This window comes from Mytilus edulis, chromosome 2, assembly GCF_963676685.1.
Source record: "Mytilus edulis chromosome 2, xbMytEdul2.2, whole genome shotgun sequence".
NCBI classification, from domain to species: domain Eukaryota; kingdom Metazoa; phylum Mollusca; class Bivalvia; order Mytilida; family Mytilidae; genus Mytilus; species Mytilus edulis.
Window position 1 is genome coordinate 54,250,195 of NC_092345.1, and position 17,044 is coordinate 54,267,238.

A 17,044-nucleotide genomic window follows, 5' to 3' on the forward strand; every position below is an offset into this window, starting at 1 on the left:
AAGGTCATGTTTTTCGCTGACTGTTTATGACGTCTTTACACTAAATTCATTGGATGTTGGATGTGTACGGATTGATACTTTAGTCTTAGATGCATGATTTTTTTTATTAGTTGTTAGTGGCTTTGAACTAGCTGTCAGATAACTGCGAGTACTCTCAGGTTTGTTCCTAGTGTATTTTTGTTGTCGGGATGTTCAAGAACCCGGCCACGTCCAATTGTATTTTTGTCCATCTGATGAGTTAACACTGTCCCAGGTAAGGGGGAGGGTTGGGATCCCGCTAACATGTTTAACCCCTCCACATTATTTATGTATGTGCCTGTCCCAAGTCAGGAGCCTGTAAATCAGTGGTTGTCGTTTGTTTATGTGTTACATATTGAATCATATTTGTTTTTCGTTATTTTTTTTTATTATTTTTTTATATATAAATAAGGTCTTTAGTTTTCTCGTTTATATTGTTTTACATTGTCATATCGGGGCCTTTTATAGCTGACTATGCGGTATGGGCTTTGTTCATTGTTGAAGGCCGTACGGTGACCTATAGTTGTTAATGTCTGTGTCATGTTGGTCTCTTGTGGACAGTTGTCCCATTGGCAGTCATACCACATCTTCTTTTTTATAGTTGAAAATTTCATTCACCAGAAGATCTCAACATTGTTCCAGAATATCTCAACCGATACCAGAAAATCTCAACATGACCTACTTTATAACACATTTAGCTCAATGAAATTATATTAGTAAAGAAAAAGAACAAACTGTAATTTTATGTTTATAATGTTTTAGAAAAATACTAATTTACTGATATATATGCTAGTTTATCAATGATATCACTGTCATTTTGTCAATAGCTGACTGCGCTGGCCACATTTACCTGCTGGAGAAAAGTCATTACGATGTCATTTTAAATAATATTCATTTGTGTTATACACGAGATAAACCGTAATTTCAATATCTATGGCATGACATTCTCCGAAAAATGCATTGATTTTCAGTAAATTGACGAAAATTCGACCTACCCTGTGTTTATTTTGAATATTTTGAACCAGAAAAGCTCAACAGGAAGTGCCAGAATACTTTTTTCCATCTCAACATTTGGTTGAGATTAGATGGTTTACCAGGCGTGACAATGTATACCATAGGTGTTTTTGTTGTTGTTGTTGTTATATTACTTTATATACGTCTATTGTTTACATGTGTGTAATAGTAGATTAATTATTATTTATTCATATTGTTAACATTGTATGTAGAGAGCCTTATTGAAAATTGGTTTAATCAAAATGAGTGACTCTCTTTAAATAAAGATATTATTATTATCATTACTGCATTTAAACTCTGGTGAATAGTTGTCTCATTGGCAATCACACCACATCTAACTTTATTTTAACTCAAATGTTGCGTTTTGTATACTGCAACATTGTTAATTTAGTACGCATATCCCGGAGCCCTCTTATCGGAAGCCCGAGCAAAAGCCCTTGTTCCGCGATAGAAAATTTAATTGCGAACTCAAAAAGACATATAAAATAGCTCGAATTTCAACTCGAAATCTTAATTAATCTAAATGAGACTTAAATTCGAATCTAACTCAAATTCTACCTCAAGAAGTGACTCAAATTCAAACTTGTAACTAGAACTCGGCCTTTAAATGTGACTCAAACTCGAAGTCCAACTCGAAACTCAATGCTAACTAGAATTTTAATTCTAAGCATGACTTGAATTCGAAAACTTACTCAAAGTTTAATTCAAATAGTAACCCGAACTTAAATTTGAACACTAATTAGATCATTCAAGGCACATACAACATGGAAATCTATCTAAAAATAGAACAGGTTTTTCCGAATTGGTCACGTGGTTTTACCTCATCAAGTAATGGGATAACCACATCAAAGAATGACAGGACCACATCAAAGAATGACAAGACCACATCAAATAATGAAACAAACACATCAAGTAGCGTAAAATCGTAAAATTTTGAAACATCATAACGTAAAGTTAAAACCATATAAAGAATAGACAAATCATCATTACAAAATAACAAAACCACATCATGTAATGAAACAACTACATTACGTTAAGTCACATACACATCAAGTAATGTTAAAACCACATTGACTAATGACACAACCATATTAAATAATGGTGAAACCACATCGAGTAATGACAAAACCATATTAATTAATGACAAAACTATATCAAGTTAAAACGGAACCATATCGTGTAATATCGAAATATCATAAAGTAATGACTATTCCATATTGAGTTATATTAAAACATCATCACGTAATGTCAAAACCATATTAAGTAAAGACAAAACAACATAAAGTAATATCAGAGTTCCACATAAGACAGCTGTGGCGTTCCATAGACAGCCACTGAAAATCCGGTTCAAGACTTAGGACAGGTGCAAACAATTTCAGAATTAAACGTTTTAATGGTACCCTTAAACCTATCACTTTGTATGACAGATGTTGCGTTTTCACTGGTGTCAAAATGCTCTATGTAAGTGCCATGCGGCTATCTCGCAATAAACTCGGTAGAACAAGAATGTGTCCATAGTACACGGATGCCCCACTTGCATTATCATTTTCTATGTTCAGTGGACCGTGAAATTGGGGTCAAAACTTTAATTTGGAATTAAAATTAGAAAGATCACACCATAGGGAGCATGTGTACTAAGTTTCAAGTTGATGTAACTTTAACTTCATCAAAAACTACCATGATCAAAAACTTTAACCTGAACTTCGCACTATCATTTTCTATGTTCAGTATTCCATGAAATTGGGGTCAAAACTATAATTTGGCATTAAAATTAGAAAGATCTTATCATGGGGAACATGTGTACTAAGTTTCAAGTTGATTGGACTTCAACTTCTTCCAAAACTACCTTGACCAAAAACTTTAACCTGAAGCGAACAGACGGACGGACGAACGGACGCACGAACGAGGGCACAGACCAGAAAACATAATGCCCCTCTTCTATCGTAGGTGGTGCATAAAAATACCATTTTCTAAGTTTTTTTTTTATTTTTACGAAACCAGGGATGAGGCAATCACAATGAGAATGCATTTAGGGGTTGGTCAGCGTTAGAAGAGAGTCGGCAGTATTTGACCCGAAAACTTCTATTTTCTGGTCTAGGCGATCTATCAAATTACATGTTATGATTGTAAATTCATTTTGATATCATCTCGCCATGCATCTAAAGGTTTAGTATCCGTTATGAGGAATCATGGGCAATTGAACAAAACCAATGTATGTGTTTGTATATTTATTAAAAAGATCACCCATATAAACAAAATCTAAACTAGACAATACTAGAACATAATAATAAGGATTCAGATATGAATCAAACTTCATTCATCTATGAATATAACAGTCGATTCCAATAATTTCATCAGTCTGACAAGTCGAATTGATAGACATATGACCGAAGGAATTACCGGTCATCAATTTGCCGGTTTCATTTTGTAAACAGGTTATGGAAGTGAAGGCTGGCTACTATACTAGTTAAGTAGATAAATATGCCCGGTATATATCTATTCCGCTATGAAAATATACTGAATTATAATTATTAAATTCTAGTTAAATGGAACCTAACAAAAATGATAGGCCCAATTCAACTTGAAATCAAAAGTCTCAAGGAGTTATATGTATCTCCGAGTTTTCATCTTGTACGTTAGGTAAACAAAAGTTTGAAACCATTTTAAGAGAATTCATGGTTATTCAGGACATCTGAAAATTGCAACTATGATTCTTAAACAAAATGTAACTTCTTATTGAGCGTTTCTTAAATTCGGTAGTTTATCTTTTAAAAGAAAACTACATCACCTTGAAGCCTATATTTACAAACATTTGTCTGAAAATGTTATGACAAGGATTAAACTTTACAAAATACCAATTCCTCTGTTCGTGATGTTTCTATAAGTGTTTCTCAAGAGAATTTGCTGCAATAAAGTATGAATTTAGGTCAAAGACAAAGAAATACTGTCTTTATGTCATCGGATGGGCCTTAATGAGTATATCAATAGGAGGTCGCTCTATAACGACATTTTCCCCGCACCCTTTCTGTAATCTTGAGTATGGGCTCAATCGGAAAGTCTTCTAATGTTTTGTTATTTTTATTTTAATTGTCAAAATCAGAAATAATATCGTATAAAATTGCATGGAGCCATACTTAAATTTAACAAAACGACAGTAAATAGGAGTCTACTGTATAATAATTGTAAACTATTAAAAGTTTCAATAAATGAGTCTTAGTTTTACACGTTTCTTGAGATTTGATGTTTGAAATAAGGTCATTATTTTTTTAACCTCATGTTCGTGATGATTTAGTTGGATGAAAAACGGTAAGTGTGTATTTCAGTTTGAAATCAGTGTTTGTGCTTTAATAAAATTTGTCAAAGTTCGGAAAAGATCCGGCGATTCATGGCTTTAAGTTTGTAAAAACATTTATTTAATCAAGACAACAATAAGATATTGTAAAACGTCTGCGTCCCAATCCTCCCGTTTGAATCCGATTCTGTTCTGATTTGTAATTATTGCATGATTAAAAAATGAATTAATCTGTCTCTTCTCTCGAGTTCGATCAAAGAATATCAGACAGTGAACCGATGTTTGACATTGTTCCGAATTTGATAGTCACGATTGTAAGTCAACTAGAGAAAATCGGCTGAGTATTACGAACAACACGAATGCATCTAACTATCAAGAGTACTTGGCTGACCAATACCGATCATTCCCGATCATTAAGACTTAGTAACGAACGTACATGAAGCTAGGTTCACACTGCCGATCAGATCAACTCGATCAAGCCAGATCAAGACAAATTACGTGATCGGGAGACTGGTCTGACTCAATCGACAAGGATGTTCGGGATAGTCTACCCTACTCGTCATCGATCTGACCATCTACCCGAGAGTTTTTGACATGTCAAAAACAATCGAGTAAGCACCGAGAAGCAAGTAACTCGAGAAGAGATCGAGAATTCGTCGAGTAGCGGTCGAATTGATCGGGAAAGGACCGTGTAGAGATCGAGATTGGTCAGACCAGTGTCCCGATCACGTAATTTGTCTTGATCTGGCTTGATCGAGTTGATCTGATCGGCAGTGTGAACCTATCTTAAATTACTGTGTTCAGACAATGATGCCACATTTCAGATTATTGAGGATAATTATACGTCTTTTTCACTTTTCGTATCAAATCTTGTTACACAGGAGCCATAATCGGCTATGTTCAACTCCGCATTACATTGTATGAACAGTGTTGTTTTCAATGGACGAGAATGTAACCCACTAAAACAATGCAATATAAAAGGACATGTGTGGGTTTGTAATATATGTATCCTATCAGTATGAAAGAAACATATCATTAATACTTCTGTTCAGTTGACCCTGTCAAACAGATCAGAAATTATTTCAGGTATTGTGAAAATGAATGTTTTTATTCATTCTAAATAATCACCGAAAACTGGACTTTTGTATCTAGATGATATGAATGTATTGTGTAATGTTGCATAATTAGGCAATTCTTTTAAACCTAATATCTTATAAACATTTTTGCAATTTTTGTCAAATGATTTAACGACTTTAACATTGATATATTTTCTCCATAAATTGGCTGTTAATGTTGAATTTCTTCTGACAGTGTCATAGTATCCATTACTGTAGCCTGCCTTTGTATGACTTCCTAGCCACGATTCAAAATGTGCTGGTTCAGTTAATCCCAAAAATCGAAAAAGACTCCTTGCTGCTTTTAATGGTTGTTCTGCCACTGTTTCGTACAATATTGTTTTTATTCTGTCGGGATAAAGTGCTTTTAACCTGAATCCAACTTTTAGGTCTGACTTTAAATTATCACAATTACTTCGTGTAATCGCATCTAGGTCATTTTGATTCTTTAGGAAATATCCATTTTTCCTTGATTGATAAGAACCTCTAGGATCACGAATTAAATGTATAATCTTCAACTGTGGAAATTCTTCTATTAGCTTTTCTGCTACTTTCATATTCATTCTAATAGTTTTAATCATCCTTACGGATTTTCTACATTTATCCTGGAAATCTAAAAGACAATTGTATTGTGTATTATAATGTCTGCAATGGTCAAACCGATGCATTGTGCTACTCTTGTTTGAGGAGCGGAAGTACGAAATTGGCACATGAAGTAAATCACATTTATAAAATTTGGCTAAGTCATCTAAAATGCCATCGATATTCTCTCGCCTTCCCTTTTGTTTCCTGAAACACATAAAAAGCGGAATGTTTAATTAGAACATGACATTCATAGCAAGTTTACCTTAACTTGACATTTTGCTTTATAAACCATAGATACATTCAGAAAGTCAAACAACTGTTTACTGGTAACAACTATAAGTATGTGCAGGTTTGGACAAGTTTGATTAAAAAAAATGTGTCACTTTGAGAAGCTAATAAGACAAAAATGCACGTGTTGTCAGGATAAGCATAATTATCACAATTGTAACTCAAAACATGGAAAAACAGATAAAAAAAACACACACACACACACTTAACACATGTTTTATATATTTAATCGTTTGTTTTTCGTGGTTTTTCGACTTGTAAGATACACATGTACTAGTATTGATTAGGAAATATGGTTATTAAACATTATTACTATAGACGATTTGTAATTCAGACCTATTTAGACGTACTTCATGTAAAAATGTCAATTTTAATGGAGTCAAAGTATGTTGCATGTTGAATAGTTCCTACGTCATTTGACTTATATAATTATAGAATAAACCATTATAATATTGAATACTTATGTTCAATCACATTGCTCTATTTGCAATACTATATCACAAAAGAAGTTGAATAAATTCGAACATAACAGTACTTTAGCGTTATATATTAGACTCAGATCGACGCCCGTATCTCTAATAGTTTTTTATATAGACGTCCAATGTTATTTTATGTTCTAAATTATTACTATAAGTCGAAGTAAATGTATGGTAGGGATTATCATTTACAGGAGGAAACTATATCATGTATATATAGCTATTCTGTTTATGAATTGCTCAAAAAACGAGAAACAAATGCTTTGAGTTCTAAAGAGATGTCTGGAGACGCGACTGTTTTTTTCCCTCCAGTTACTGGACGACACAAGTGTAAATATTTGAATCGAAGTTGAAACATTTTTAGCGACATTAATACAGTTCGTCTCCCCTTTCAAAAAATTTAAATCACAAATATTCTCTTGACCAGAAGCTTTATTTTTCGAATGATGTATATTAAAATTAACAGTGAAATATTATATAATTATAAATTTAATACAATAAATACCTGCATGTTCCGTTGATCGTGTGACAAACTGAGTCCATTGTAAAATAATGCTGACCTTTCACATAAGGTTTTAATGGTTCATATATATAGAACATATCTGCTGCTTGCTGAATAAGGTCCGCAGTGAATGTTGATCCACTGCGCAAGTATGTTACTAATAAAACTAGAGTTTGATTGGAACTTTTCATTTTCTTTAGAATTGATGAAATGTTAGAAGAATGTTTTTGAAATTCATTTTCTTCTTTTAAAGGTCTCTCTTTCTCTGTATAATTATTGGTCAAATGTTGTCCAGGTCTGTAATTTGATGTGTTATCCAGTAAAGGAATTCTTTCTTTCTTTTTCTTTGACAACATAATGTCAATATTTGAATTTACAATATCTTGAAAGTTAATAAAATTTCCATTTGAATTTCTATCTTTAGATGAAAAGTTTAACAGTTTTGATCTCTTTGATATGGATGAAGTTGTAGATTTCTCTATTGTAGGCCCTGGATTTGTAGATTGACTAAACTTTTGTAAATTGTTTTCATTAAACGTTTCAACATCAACTACTGAGTGAAGGCTTCTAGATTCAATGTCTTTTACGTCATATTTGATGTAACTTTCAATATGGCGGTTCTGAAGATAACGCATTTGTTGAACTGAAAAAAAGGAGATAGTTAAATTAATTGCAGGATGCAGTACGTGTACTACTTGTATACTTTTGGCTAATGCTCGTTTTGATTTTAATTCATTTCAATAAGATAAAAGAGGGGTGAAAGATACCAGAGGGACAATCAAACTCATAGGTTGAAAATAAACTACTGTAACAACGCCATGGCTAAAAAATAAAAAGACAAACAGACAAATAATAGTACACAACACACAACATAGAAAACTAAAGATTAAGCAACACGAACCCCACCAAAAAAATGGTTTTAACATGTACTACTTAATAGAATAGAGAATGTTAGAAGGGAATAATCAAAGAGACAACAACCCGACATAAAGAAAACAACTGTCCGAAGCCATCAATGACATCAATGGGTGATCAACCTAGCGAGAAAATACCTCACAAAAAGGCGGGCTTGAGAGCTGGCTCATTACCAATACTGTATACCTTCTCAGCTAAATGAACGCCAAAACAAACACTGAAACATGCAAATGAACCAAAATTTTAAAAAATTCCACAAGACTATCATGCTAAAGGTTTTTGACAAAGTTTTTGTTCATTTTACGTGTCTTTAAATCGTATACTTCGCTTAAATACGGCAAATTTCAACGCAAATAGACGTATACCTACAAATTAAAAATGATACTGCATATTCCGCTATTTACGTTTCTGATTTATGGGCTTTTATTCATTACAAAATTCGTAAGGGTTCCGCTGAACCCGGTGTCTTGCCTACTTTTGCTGATAATCGCAGGCTAAACAAAATTGAGGGAAAAAATCAATGAAAATATTACTCTCGATACTATCTTTTGATTGTAAGAAGCTTCTTATCTGTCCAAGTGTGGTAAAAATCCAGGATAGTTTTTTAATCTACTAAATGTTTTAAAAAAAACTTTAACTGTAGACTGAATGTAATATTAACTGGAAGAAAAACTAAGGTCAATTATAAGTAAAATACGGATAAACAAGTACAAGATTTTAACAAAATTTCAAAAACTTTAACCACATAGTGAATATTTCTTTGAAAAAGCGACGGGCGTGTCATGCGCTCATATCGCAGCTTTTTTGTTGTTGTAATTTTGCCTTTCGGATCATTTAAGGTGTTAAAGTTTCTTTATATATTATACTTATCTCAGATTATTAGTAAAAAGGACACAAAAATGGGGAAACTTTGGATATTTATCTGATATTAAATCCTGTACGGGATCGGCTAAATTGTATGCTTATCGGGATCGGTAGGCGGGGTCATCGGACACAATTTTCAAACTAAATACCCTACTGATGATTGTGGCCAAGTTTGGTTTAATTTGTTTCAGTAGCCTCAGATGAGAAGATTTTAAAAAAAAAGATTTTAAAAAAAAATGGAAAAAAATGACTGTAAAGAGCAATTATTCTTTAATGGCTCAATTTACAATATTTGGTCGTGTTAACTGATTTGTATATCTTAGTTTGCTGGACATTATTGCTATGTACAGTTTATGTTTATCCATTTATCTATAATAATATTCAAGATAATTATGCAATATTTTCTTAAAATTACCAATTCAGGGGCAGCAACCCAACAACGGATTGTCTGGTTCGTCTGAAAATTTCAAGACAGATAAATTTTAACCTGATGAACATAGTTACCCCTACATGTATATAAGATTTGCTCTAAATGCTTTAATTTCAAAGATATAAGCCAAAAACAACATTTTGATTCTGTGTTCTTTTTAAGCCATGAAAGCCATGTTGGTTGGAAGGCAGCCGATGTCGGACACATTTTTTAAACCCGAATGATGGTTGTGGCCAAGTTTGATTAAATTTGGCCTAGTTATTTCAGAGAAGATTTTTGTAAAAGTTAAAGCCTCGGTCACACCTTAACGGATAGCTCGAACGGATGCCTAACGGATAACTTTTTTTCAATCCGTTCATGTCCGTTAGACGTCCGTTCTGTACCGATTATCAGGGTGTCTACATGTTGATATCGTAAAATATCAGCTGCGAGACATAATATGAAGCTTTGTGTCGAGTAAGCGCAGCGAACGAGATCAAAAAGCCTTCATATTATGTCGAGCAGCTGATATTTTACAATATTAATATGCCGATAACCTGATAATCGATTTATCGGGCTGTATTTGCGTCTTTTGGAAGTATTGTCTTAGTTTCACCAGCAACCGGAAGTTGACTTGATAAGTTCGGGTCAAACTTATCAACGTCGGTTCAAACATTATGACGTCACTGATATGTCCGGGTCAAAGTTATTAAGGCCAGGTCAACGTATTTGACGTCACAAAGCCGTGATATGGAGTTTTATTAAGAGCTGAGCAGATTGATATAGACAGTTGGACGACCGATAATATCCGTTGCATGTCCGTTTAGCGTACGTTTTATCTGTCGACGTCCGTTCTGTCCGGTGGAATATTTTGAGCATGTTCAAAACTTTGAACGTCCGGTAGGCGTCCGTTCTGTACGGTACCAAACTCCATACAGCGTTATCGTTCGGGTCATACTTCCCTTTCTCTACAAAGAAGCGCAGCCAGATGTCACCACTGTTTCGGAGTTTGGTACGGTACTCGTCCGTTTCGTTTCCGTTTAGTATCCGTTACGTGTCCGTTATACATCCGTTGGAGGTCTGGCAGATAAATTCACCAATTGATTTCTAACATACGTCTAACGGATAAAACGGTTGTTGAACGAATGTGAAACGGACTTCTACCGGACGTATAACGGATAAAACGGGATGATGAACGGATCTGAAACAGATAATTGCCAATTGAAAATTTCGCGTCATTAATTGCCAGATATTTTAGGTTCATGAATTCTTGTTATTCATAATCAATCTTAGAGTAAGGGCACGTCTTCACAATCAAGCAGCTTTTATTCAGGCCAGACACTGCCTTTTGGCGGCATTTTGAAGAACAAACCAAAACCAGTAACCCAGAAACATTTTGAATATTTATGCGATTTACATGTATTATTATTGTCGCCTTTAATTTTTCCGTAAATCTTGTTCATCCGTTTTATCCGGTACACTTCCCTTAGGTGTCCATTTAATGCGGTACTCGTCCGTTGGATGTACGTTCGACATCCGTTCTGTCCGGTACGTTTCTGTTTCTTATACGTTGCATATCCGATGTATGTCCGTTATGTATTCGTTACGCGTCCGTTTTATTTGATCAGTACATCAACCGACTCCCAACGGACAACAATTTTGTCATCGGACTACTTTTATTTTCTTCCGTAAGGCGTCCGTTCGTGCTATCCGGTAAGGTGTGACCGAGGCTTAACGTACGACGACGACGGACACCGAACGCCAAGTGATGAGAAAATATCGCTTGTCCATTTGGGTCATTTGGGCCAAATGAGTTAAAAAGATTGAAAGAGTCCATATACCAGGAGTGAAGAGTCAAATAACTTCTAGTCTCACCTTGTACGTTTATCTTTTTATATAGATTTTCATCATTTTAAATTGCGGAAGTTTGTTGAATCAATTTTTTTATGGAAGATTAATCATAAAAGAATGACTTTTGTATTAATTAAACCGACAGAGATGATTTGAGTTGTGTAAAGAATTTACAAAGCTATTTTACGATATATATAAATCAAAGTTTAATATATGTTTTTGTAACGTAAATATGAAATAAATTGACCATTAATCTGTCTTTTCTACTTGGCATGCATCAATACATCTACATTTTGTAGTTTGTAAACAAGCCAAAGTTTAGCCCACTAAAACAGTAAAATCTTTAAATTTCACTAATTTAAAAACAACTCTAAATTTAATATATTCTGTATTATTGCATAGCAATATAATATTTCCCACGGAAAGCAATCAAAAGTTAGCGTGCAATAAATTCTAATATTGCACTAGTGCAATAAATCTTCAAAAATTCATGACGTCATCAAAGACAAAATCTAAGTTTAAACCAATTTTTAGTTTCAAATATTATATTGCTATACAATAAAAGGGTTATTGCATGAATATTGGGGAATATTCATGCAATAACCCTATATTATTAGTTCAATTCAATTCAATATTTTATTTAAGTCTCATCTCTCAATAATATATAATACAACATTACATTAAATGTAAAAATATATAAATATAAAAAAGAGCCATTCTGTACAGAATTACAAGAGACTATAACATTAAAAATTATATAAAGAATTTATATATTATAAAACATATTGACAATAACATTATTTACAGCATAAAACATTTCTACGTCTATTTGAAATAAGATAACAGGCTTTGGCACAGCTACGAATCCTATTATTATCTGTAAACAAGGATTTGTATAGTGAGAAGGATTGGAATCTCGCGAGCAGTTTGCATTGGCTGTATATAAAAAGCTATACAAATCCTTGCTGTAAATAAAAACACTATTTTCAGTCTGTTTATCATCAAAAGACATAAAATCACCATGAAAATGTGTTGCTTCATCAAATATTTTTTTTCTATAATCGTCATATAGAGGACACGACAAAAATAACATGGGCTTCATCTTCTGAAATATTCATACAATAAGTTATAGTCATTACCGACTTATTGTTACTATTGCATGGCAATATGTCGACTTAGGTAGATATTTTCAACTGTTATGGAATTTCCCGAGCCCTCGGTATCACTGCACGCAGCTAATAAGAAGGCTAGCTTTTCGCTCGAATGCAAATGATGTAACTGCGAAGGATCGTGCACAATCAAGACGTGCAAACGGTTATGGTACCGTGTGGAAGTAAATGCCCCCCTAAGCGTAAATTTAAGAAAACAATTCGCGATGAAAACTAGCTGTGGCATCAATATTTGATTTTTATATAGCCTTTGAATTATAAAATTAATACATTTTTATGTAAACATCATTGGTTTTTTTTTAGATAAAGTTTATTAATATTTGAAAAAAATTACTATATAGTCCAAATACTCATATGGTCCGGTCCGTTAATAACCAAACCAGCATATATACTCATATGGTCCGGAACATATATATATATATATATATATATATATATATATATATATTCAAACACGGAAAGTTAAGGCACGGACCACAAAAGGTGGCATGAAAAAGGGGGGGGGGTGTAAATTTGAAAAAGAGAATGCGTATGTAATGTACATGTTCTAGTCTAAATTACCGCCTTCATTATTCACTGTTATTTCAACTGCAAGGAAATGTTCACCGATTTGATCTCATAAACAAACGACATTAATAGATGTTTTCAAAGATAAATTACATGAAAACGGATGTTATGGAAACAAAAATAGCATCAATTACAATACATCTTCTTATTTTTGTATATGAGTGTTATATATGTATCAACGAGAAAAATCTGAAAATTCCGGAAGTTTAATACATGCATGCATTGTTTTATTGCATATCCTATTACATGCACGAATAGCTGTAGCCATCTAGTCGTGTTATATAACCCCCTGCGAACATAGTTATTCATTTCCAAGTGAGCATCTTTACGATAAACAAATTCTTCATATCTGAAAATAGTATTTTATCCCTCAATACCCTTGGTACTTAAGCATTCTTTTGCTGAACTTCCACTTTATAGTGGCATTTTAATACATGTCAAGTATGAAAAACAGCCTGATAGCCATTTAACTCTCATCTTTAAGGTTATTACATACAACCTATAACTTATATGTGACAGGTTTTATCTGTAAAATACCTACTGCTGGAAATTCCTTACACAATTTAAATCATCTATGCTAAACTATTTGGTAAACTATTTCATTCATGTTGGATATAAATATTTTCCCCATCATAAACACAGATAATTTATGTTTAAGATGCTAAAACGTTTGAGGGAATCGGGAGACTCGCCTCAACTGCTTTTGTCTTCCTTGGTCATTGTGTTGGTTGTTGCCTTTGTTTTCTATACTAATATTATCTATATGAAAATTGTTTACATCTCATAATTTTACGTCTCCTACCCAAGAACAAAAAGTAAAAGACATGTTAAACCCCTGAGCCTCTATCATAGAACATGCATGTTAAACATATTGTCTCCGTTATAAAACAGTCATTTGAACTAAGGGCAGACGTCTTATAATTTTTTTCCATGTGTTCATTTCTTATAGAATTGTTATTTCTTTGCTATTAAAATATTATGTTTGTTTTTGTTTTTGTTTTTTGTCACAAATTAATTATGTTTATATGACAATAAAGCTATATATATAATTTATAGATACTCTTGTTTTTGTAACTTCATAAATCAAAACAAGTCTCAATAGACATTTGCCCCTCAACATCAAATTGTTTGTAAGGAAGATTTTATATCTCCTCTCAAATTGTAGTGTTATAATAACTGTAAACATTATAAAATTTGTGATTCGTTTAATCCTTTGGTCAGATATTATATATATAAAATTGAGAATGGAAATGGGGAATGTGTCAAGGAGACAACAACCCGACCAAATAAAAAACGACAGCAAAGGGTCACCAACAGGTCTCCAATGTAGCGAGAAATTCCCGCACCCGGAGGCGTCCTTCAGCTGGCCCCTAAACAAATATATACTAGTCCAGTGATAATGAACGCCATACTAATTTCCAAATTGTACACAAGAAACTAAAATTAAAATAATACAAGACCAACAAAGGCCAGAGGCTCCTGACTTGGGACAGGCGCCAAAACGCGGCGGGGTTAAACATGTCCGTGAGATCTCAACCCTCCCCCCATACCTCTAACCAATGTAGTAAAGTAAACGCATAACAATACGTTATATATTGATTATACATGTGTGTTCAACTGTTTCCTCAACAAATACCATTAAAACAGTTGATTTTAACATGTATACGAATATTTAGAAAGAGGGCAAATTACAAGACAAAAGGTTATTTTACCATTTAACAATAATAATAGTTTCCTTGTCACAATAAAACATGCCACTGGTGACATTCATTAAAGGAAATACTAACAATAAAGTCACAGAAAATGATGTGTATAACCATGGAAGTATTGATATAATATATTTCCATGGTATTTCACATCATATTCTTTTTCTTAAGGGGTGGGGGTGAGTGGGAGTAGGCAGTTAAATGATATGATGCAGTTACCAAAAATAGATTAAAAATTAAGGATTGCGCAGATTAAAAACAAAATATCAAGTCTACGCCAATCCATCTAAGTTATATATTTATATGTGAATCCGTTATAAGTAAACGAGTCAAGATCTGAATTTTGAATACTTTTTGGGCCTTTTATAGCTTGCTGTTCGGTGTGAGCCAAGGCTTCGTGTTGAAGACATTGACCTATAATGGTTTACTTTTATAAAATGTGACTTGGATGGAGAGTTGTCTCATTGGCACTCATACCAGATCTTCTAATATCTATCGGTAAAGAAAGAAGTATATCGCTTCTTTTACGTATATTCTGTTAATCTCGCTAGCTTTTTTCTTCGTATTTTTAACACTCATATATTAAAGTGCCTAAACATTTTGTAATGGGTGATGAAAGTTATAATATACAATATACAAACAAATACATGTATCAGTGTGTACATGGAAGTTTTAAAATCAATGCTTTTACTTTCCACTTAGTTAGCTGAGTGCTTAATTAATGGTTGAAGTTCATATTCAGTCCTGCTAGTAGCCAATGTTTCGGTCTTGGATTAGTTGAAATGGTTATATGTACCTTTTTATTGTAAAGTTTCATTTAACAGATTTTTGTTAATGTTAAAGCTTATTCTGCACAAGTAAATTTTACCTGGTGAACAAGAAACGGAGATGTAGTATAAACTTCAGTGAGAATCGAAGGTAACCGTAGGAACAAATTATAAGACAGACATACGAAGAGCAACATTCAGGCAGTTGCATTGGTATCTATGTGCCACTAAATGCCGCCATGTTTACTTACCACTCAAATTTAAATGAGTAATATCCCAAGAGTAAATTCTATCAAGGATTATACTAGTTTTATAACTTTTAGACTAATTTTAGTTAAATTACTAATCTGATTATGATATCTAAAAACATAGTTATGAAAAGGGTAAATTGTTTTAATTAGCCTAGAGAGTAAACCATGTCACTCAATGTCAAAACTGAGTATTAAATTACATATCAAAGCATGTGGCTATGAAATAAAATTGATCATAAAACAAAGAGAATTAAAGTATAAAATATCAAAATTGTGAATTTTATATTAAAGTCCTAAATATTTAAAATGAAGCTGTATTTTCCCCTGGTCACATACATTTGTATATCTGTAGAGGACCATATTTACATAATTCCTTTTATATTCGGTAAATTGACCGAGTGATTAACGAGAAGGTCTAAAAGATACACATGTGATTTCCCATATTGTTTAAATAGGGTCTATGTGCTACAAATGCGCGCAATGTTTTTCTTCCGATAAACATTTAATGATGGTAGTTTTATAAAGGTCTCTCAATAGTCTGTCCAATAAATATTTCGTCTTGCAGTTGAAGAGGAGAATTAAAATTAAAGATTGCCTCTGTTGGCCATACTTAATTGTCCTCCCGGTCAAAGCCAAATGAAGACAGTTTGACCTTCAATACACCAATCCTACAAATATTTGATAAAATTTGTCTAGTGGTTTCAGGAAAGTAAATGATTGCAAATGTGAAATGTAAAACGACGACAGATGACAAGTGATTGCATTAGCTCACATATACAAATTTAGAGATGAGGTATGATTGTCGATGAGACCACTCTCTACCGGAGTTGAAAGGGGATGATAGTAAAAAAATCATATAAATAGACCACATTCAACAACCAAACCACCCGGCCAGCCCGTATGGCTAGCCCTGAAATGTGAAACAATTTAAAAAACGAGAACTTAAAGCCTAATTTATAACAAAACAATTTACGAAAATCAAACCGTCAGACATGAACCAACGATAGGCTCAATGTGACTTCAAACAAAAACAAAAACACATTTAAATGTATTCAAAAAAAAATAAAGTATAATAAATTAAAAATATTACTTACCATGATGTGTTGATAAAACGAAAATCCCAGCAATACAAAAAGAAACAAGAATGGCCACTTTTTGATGTCTTTTCCCCAGTAACACTATATTCTTTACACGTGTATGAATGCTCATACTGTACTGTCATTCTAAACACATGAATATGACATTTTATGTTATT

At 33.1% G+C, this 17,044-nt stretch overlaps 1 protein-coding gene across 1 annotated transcript in view; it reads right to left on the reverse strand.

The window, feature by feature from the left end:
- Positions 1 to 5,300: 5,300 nt before the first annotated feature.
- LOC139510257 (carbohydrate sulfotransferase 1-like) overlaps positions 5,301 to 17,044 on the reverse strand; it is a 38,212-nt gene continuing 26,468 nt past the window's right edge. The window contains exons 4-6 of the mRNA XM_071296747.1: positions 16,884 to 17,012; positions 7,294 to 7,933; positions 5,301 to 6,228 (exon numbers count right to left, since the gene is read on the reverse strand). Of these exons, the coding sequence (XP_071152848.1) occupies positions 5,436 to 6,228; positions 7,294 to 7,933; positions 16,884 to 16,998 (1,548 nt within the window). The 5' untranslated portion in view covers positions 16,999 to 17,012 and the 3' untranslated portion in view covers positions 5,301 to 5,435. The remainder of the gene's footprint in view (positions 6,229 to 7,293; positions 7,934 to 16,883; positions 17,013 to 17,044) is intronic.